This window comes from Penaeus monodon, chromosome 4 (assembly GCF_015228065.2).
Source record: "Penaeus monodon isolate SGIC_2016 chromosome 4, NSTDA_Pmon_1, whole genome shotgun sequence".
Taxonomy (NCBI): Eukaryota; Metazoa; Arthropoda; class Malacostraca; order Decapoda; family Penaeidae; genus Penaeus; species Penaeus monodon.
This window is the reverse complement of record NC_051389.1, coordinates 57,349,859-57,356,447: the sequence shown is the minus strand read 5'-3', so window position 1 is coordinate 57,356,447 and position 6,589 is coordinate 57,349,859. Positions and strand designations below refer to the sequence as shown.

Sequence of the window (6,589 nt, the reverse complement as noted above, 5' to 3'; positions counted from 1 at the left end):
ACCGGCATTAGCGTGCGGGCGGCGGCAGTGGAGCTTCGTTTCAGGCGAGCGACGTCATGTAGCGTAGGTACTCCGCGAGGCACAGAAGGTGTGGTCGACGGCGGACCCGCGGCGGAGAGAGTCACCTTTAAGGAAAGACCCACCTGTAGGGGGAAGGTAGTTTTCCCATGACGTCCTGCGTCCTCCTCCCTCTCTCGCGGGCGGCGCTCGCTCCAAGAATGCGCTTGGGGGGAGGGGGGGGGTCGTTAGGCGCTCTCGTTCGTGTGTACACTCTCTCTCTCTCTCTCTCTCTTTCTTTCTCTCTCTTCTCTTTCTCTCTTTCTCTCTCTCTCTCTCTCTCTCTCTCTCTCTCTCTCTCTCTCTCTCTCTCTCACTCTCACTCTCCCTCTCCCTCCCTCCTTTTCCTTACTTCCCCTTCCATCTGCTACTTTTTCCCCCGGTCTCTTTAACTCTAGACCCTACTATAAATTGATCCTTTTATCACCTTTTTAATGCCACGAACCACCGAAAGAGTACAGTGCAGTGAGGCGTCAAATTGTGGCGTAGATGAAGTAAAGAAACCGACTTCTGGAAGGTCAGAGAGGCTTCTGGCTAGTCTGTTGGTGAATTATTACTTTCATATCTTCATTCATCTTTTTCATAATTAATTTCACTTGAATGTTTTATATTTGTAGGATGCTATGTGTTTATCGGATTAGGTGCGAGAGAGGGAGAGAGATTGAGAAGGAGGGGGACTGAGAGAGAGAGAGAGAGAGAGAGAGAGAGAGAGAGAGAGAGAGAGAGTATATGTGAGAGACAGAGAGTGAGAGGGAGAGGGAGAGAGAAACTTCTAGAATGTTGTTTAGACGATGGTTCTGGAGGGAATGCAATATTCATGGCAGAGGCAAGTCGGGGATGTGTTATGAAATGGGCGAGGAAGAGTCTGTTATCTTTTTTCTCTCTCTCTCCTTTCTTACGGGCGAGGTGGAGACGAAATGCGAAAAGGAATTAGACGTATTGAAAAGGCGAAGTAGCGGGAAGAGAAAAGCTGAGAGCAGCAGAGAAGGAACGTCATCTCGAATGAACGTCATTCAGGAGACGAGGAAAAGACGTGACGGAAAGTCAGGTTTGCTCACGTCGCACTTGGGCGAGCGCCTCCCGAACGCGACGTTGTGATTCCTCTCTGTCTTTCCCTTCTATTTTTTCTTCTTGTCCTTCTTATTCCTCTTCTCGTTGTCATCTCCCCCTTATTTTCTCTCGCTTCCCCTCGCACCACCTTACTCAATAAACGTAGATTCCCCCGCGCGTACTGGCCGGGTCTCCCGAGGTCGTGAATAAACAAGTATGATCGATTTTACTTTGATTTCATCGATTTATTTGTGGAGCATTATCCATGGGCGGAAGAATGGCGTACGGCAAACAAATTATCCGGTTCTTCCCTCGTGCGTGAATCTTTCGGTGGGAATGGGGGTTAATTGAGATGGCACGGTGCCGGGGTCGGTTTTATCGGCTGGCACTAAAGTAAAGAGAGGGAGGTATGAATCAAATACACGTGCCCGCCGAGGTACACTTTGCTGCACTGTACTCTTAATCTCTCTCTCTTTTCTCTTTTTCTTTTTACTTTTCTTTTTATGTGTCTGTCTGTCTGCCTGACTATCTATATCAATCTATCTATCTGTCTATCTATGTACCTCCCTCTCTCCCTCTCCCCCCTTCTCTCTCTCTGTCTGTCTGTCTCTCTCTCTCCCTCTCTCTCTCTCTCTCTCTCTCTCTCCCTCTCCCTCTCCCTCTTCTCTCTCTCTCTCTCTCTCTCTCTCTCTCTCTCTCTCTCTCTCTCTCTCTCTCTCTCTCTCTCTCTCTCTCACCCTTTCCATTTGTTATGTTCGCCTTACTTGACCCATTTTCTCTCCTTGCAAACTTTCCTTTGTTCCGCCAAGAACAGACTTAGACTAATGATTCCTTCTAGAGAAGTCCCCCCTCCAATTACATATATATGCCCTTGCCACTTTCTGATGACACTTCTCGTTTTCTTTCGCTCATCATAGTTCATGATTATTAATTGTTCCTTTGCTCTTCCAGTATTCACGCCTTCTTGTATTTGCTTGTTCCCTTTTGTGCTCCTTCGCCGTGTGCACATTCTCTCCCTCTTACTCCTCCCGTGATTTTGTTCATATGTTAACGACCAGCTATCGTGTCTCCTTTCACGGGTCATTTATCAAGATGTTTGTCTCTATACGTCTTTCTTCAGGATCCGCCTATCCATCCGCTTTATCATCACTCTCTCCCGGACCCCTTTGTTAATCCCGTGCTTCCCATGTCTCATTTGCAGAGATGGGATGTTGAGGGGGATGGAGGGAGGGGGGGAGGGGGAGGGGGGGGGGCAGGGAGAGCTATCTGTCAGCGGTATCTCTTGATCGTTGTGTGTGTGTTTTTTATTATTATTGTTTGTTGTTTTTTTCTCTTTTCGTATTTTTTCTTGTTGTTTTGTGTATGTGGGTTTTTCGTTGACGTCTTCTTTTGCTAATTGATATGTCTTATTTCTCTCTCTCTCTCTCTTTTCTCTTCCTTTCTCTTTCTTTCTCTTTCTCTTTCTCTCTCTCTTTCTCTCTCTCTCTCTCTCTCTCTCTCTCTCTCTCTCTCTCTCTCTCTCTCTCCCTCTCCCTCTCCCTCTCCCTCTCCCTCTCCCTCTCCCCTCTCCCCCTCCCTCTCCCTCTTCCTCCGTCCCACCGTTAACCAGCGTCGCGAGATGATAGATAGAGATAGAAGGAATAAAAAATAGAAAGAAATGAAGAAAAATACATGCTTGGCGAGAAAGGAAAAAAAATGGAAGAAGAAAGAAAAAAGGAAAAACAAGGAAGAAGAAGAAAAATAAGAAGAAGGAAGGAAGGAAGAAGAGGAAGAAAAATAATAGACAAAGTTATACAAAGGCTTTAATATAACATCACTCCCCCCTCCCCTACCCCCACCCTACCCCCACCCTACCCCCATCACCCCATCATTGTAGGGGGGGGGGGAAGATGGTGAAGATGGAGGTGGACGAGGAGGCGGTAGAGATGGTGAAAATCGGAGATAGAGATAGAGAGATTAAATAGATAGATAGATGGATGGATAGATAGATAAGGAAGGGGAAGAAGGAGAAAAAAACAGGAAGAGGCGGAGTAGGAGGAGGAGAAAAGAAGAAGAAGAAGAAGAAGAAGAAGAAGAAGCAGGTGGAGGAGGAGGAGGAACAACAACAACAACAACAAGAGGAGGAGGCTGGTGGAGCTTGAAAAGGAGGAGGAGGAGAAGGAGGAGGAGGAGGAGGACAGGAGGATGGGGGGGGGGGGCGAGGATGGTCGCATGAGCAGGGCGCTGATTGTTTTCTGTTCCTTTTACCCTCTCTCTTTCTCCTCTTTATTTCCCATTTCGCTCTTTCCTTTCTTCTTTTGGTTCGGAGGAAAAGGGAAGGAGGAAGAGCAAGACGCAAAAAAAGATAACAAAAGCCGGAATAATGTTAATGAGTAATTACGATGATGAAAAGAAGGTTGGAAACTAAAATGCATGAATAAATATGAGAAAAGGGCGTAGTTGAGATGGAAAAAACAGAAAGCAAAAATAGAAGAAAATGGAGGAGAAAAGAGGAGGAGAAGATTATTAAGAAAAAGCAAGCAAAGTGTGTGGAGCAAGAGTAGGGGAAGAAAAGCAGGAGCAGGGAAGGAGGAGGAGGAAGAGAAGCAGGAGCAGAGAAGGAGGAGGAGGAAGAGAAGCAGGAGAAGAGAAGGAATAGGAGGAAGAAAAGCAAGAGCAGAAGCAGAGAAGGAGTCGAGGAAGAAAAGTATGAGCGGGAGCAGAGAAGGAGGAGGAGGAAAAGCAGGAGCAGAGACAGAGGAGGAAGAAAAGCAGGAGCAGAGAAGGAGGAGGAAGAAAAGCAGAAGCAGAGACAGAGGAGGAAGAAAAGCAGAAGCAGAGACAGAGGAGGAGGAAAAGCAGGAGCAGAGACAGAGGAGGAAGAAAAGCAGGAGCAGAGACAGAGGAGGAAGAAAAGCAGGAGCAGAGACAGAGGAGGAGGAAAAGCAGGAGCAGAGACAGAGGAGGAAGAAAAGCAGGAGCAGAGACAGAGGAGGAAGAAAAGCAGAAGCAGAGAAGGAGGAGGCAGAAAAGCAGGAGAAGCAGGGCGACAGGTCACAACAGGAAGGGCGGTCGCCTGGGCCTCCGTGAGTAATCCAGGGCCGGGCGCACCTGCCACGTTCCCACACTGGAGGTTGCTCAATGCTCCTTGACAGTTCTGGAACACTTGATTAATGTCCTCGATTGATTACTTTCCTGTCCTAGACTCTATATAATGTCACCCGGTTAAATGGCTTGGCCCCTGGGCACTTGCGGAATAAGGCTCGTTTCCCCGTGCCTCTCATTTCGCCTCACTCTACACTCACGGCCTTGTTGGGTATTAAAGGAGGGGTATTTTGGACTCTATGTACGGGTTGGGTAAGGCTTACGCTATTACTGGGTTTGGTGCTTTGTTATTATTATTATTTTCTACTATCTCTCTGTCTCTTTTTCCTGTAATGGTGTTTCTTGATTTAATGTACACTGGTGGATCTTTTTTTTTCTTTTATTGTTTTCCTTTCTTTCTTTCTTTTTGCTCTCTTTTTTTACTGGTTAATCTGAAGTAAAGGCTTTTAAAGGAAGAGGATGTTGTTTTGCATGGGACGCGACAAGGTCTCTCTCTCTCTCTCTCTAATTTGTTATCTGACGAGATTCTCTCTCTAGCTCTCTCCCTTCCTCTCTCTCTTTGTCTAACGCTTTAACTTAAGATCTCTCCTTCCTCTCTTTCTTTTTCTTTTTTCTCTCTCTCTCTCTCTCTCTCTCTCTCTCTCTCTCTCTCTCTCTCTCTCCTCTCTCTCCTCTCTCTCTTCCCTCCTCTCCTCCCTCCCTCCCTCCCTCCCCTCCCTCTCCCCTTCTTTCCCCTCCCTCTCCCTCCCTCTCCCCTTCTTTCCCCTCCCTCTCCCCTTCTCTCTCTCTCCTTCTCTCCCTCTCTCCCTCCCTCTCCCTCTCTCCCGCTCGCTCGTTGGTAATGAGCTTAAGTGTATTAGGGCTCCGGAGCGTCAATAGTCGGGGCTGCGTGATTGAGGATGGTGACGGCGAAGGATGGAGTAAGCTTAAGACGAGGCCGAAGGAACTCTGTGATGGAGATTGGTTGTTGTTGTTGGTGATGGTGATGGTGGTGGTGATTGGGGATTCGCGGGGGGTTGGGTGGGGATTAAAGATCTGTGTGGTGGTTGAGTTTGGGATAGCCAGCGGTGGTGGTGGTGATTGGGGATTCGTGATTGTGGTTGAGTTTGAGAAATAGGGTTTTCGTGTGAGGGTAGATTAGGTGGTGATGATGCTGCCTCCTCCTATCCTTCCTCATCCATCTCCCTCCACCTCCCTCGTCCTCCATCCTTCTCCCTTCGACTCCCGGATGTATCAGCCTCCTTTGTCAGCGGGCGTCGCATCAATGGCATTTTAATATCCTACATTCATAGGCGGCGAGTCAGTTCGTCCGTTAAGGCGGGGAATGAGAGATAACGCGTCCCTTGTGTTGTTATCAGAAAGGTGAGAGGAGATTCTTTTTAAAAGGGAGAAAAGGTGGGCGAGGTTTAAAGGGAGGAAAAGTTGGGAAGTTTTTTTTAAGGGAGGACAGGTGGGCCGAGGTTTTTAAAGGGAGGAAAGGTGAGAGGAGATTCTTTTTAAAAGGGAGAAAAGGTGGGCGAGGTTTAAAGGGAGGAAAAGTTGGGAGTTTTTTATTTTTAAGGGAGGGAGAGATTTTTAAAGGGAGGAAAAATGAGATTTTTTTTTAAGGGAGGAAAGGTGGTGCAAGGTTTTTAAATGAGGGAAGGTGAGAATAGATTTTAAAAAATTAAAGGTAGGACAGGTGGGAAATTATTTTTAAGGGAGGAAAAGTGGGTCGAGGTTTTTAAAGGGAGGAAAGGTGAAGTGATTTTTTTTTAAGGGAAGGAAGATGAGCATAAGTTTTGCAAAGGGAGGAGGAAGCAAAGACTTTAAAAGGTGATGATTTTGAAGACAGAAAGAGAGGAAGGGCAGGGCTGTTAAAGGAAGGGAGGGGGTGTTAGGGGAGGGGAGGGAGAGTAGAGATAAGAAAGGAGAGAGAACATGATAAATAAAGGAAAAGGGAGAGAGTCGAAACAAAGGAAACAAACTCGTGTAAAAAAGAAAAAAAGAAGAAAAAAAGTAAGATCGGGGGAATTGCAAAGCAGACAAGAATGTGATGTTAAAGAGTTTGTAATATACATAGAAAGAACATAATAAAAGACAACGAAAAGGAAGAGAAATTGCGATTAAGAAAAAAAAGTAAGACGATGTACAAAAAACGAAGAGATAAAGCAAGGAGAGGAGGAAGAAGAAGAAGAGGGGGGTGGGGGTGATGGGGGCAGAATACGCCAGGAAAGGCTTTGTCTGTGGCGTAACTTTTATCCCGTTGTTGGTACAATTGTGTTTATTCTACCAGAAATTTGAATATAGACCATTACTCCTTCCAGGGAGAGGGAGATATAGAGAGAGAAATAGAGAGAGAGAGATAAAGAGAGAGATAAAGAGAGGGAGAGAGAGATAGAGAGAGAGAGAAGAGAGA

At 46.5% G+C, this 6,589-nt stretch overlaps 1 protein-coding gene across 1 annotated transcript in view; it reads right to left on the bottom strand.

Annotated features, from left to right (window-relative positions):
* Positions 1-1,744: 1,744 nt before the first annotated feature.
* LOC119572375 (RNA-binding protein 25-like) overlaps positions 1,745-6,589 on the bottom strand; it is a gene marked incomplete at both ends in the record, with an annotated part of 19,650 nt that continues 14,805 nt past the window's right edge. Inside the window, 3 exons of the mRNA XM_037919456.1 lie at positions 1,745-1,837; positions 4,499-4,511; positions 4,768-4,859. Of these exons, the coding sequence (XP_037775384.1) occupies positions 1,745-1,837; positions 4,499-4,511; positions 4,768-4,859 (198 nt within the window). The remainder of the gene's footprint in view (positions 1,838-4,498; positions 4,512-4,767; positions 4,860-6,589) is intronic.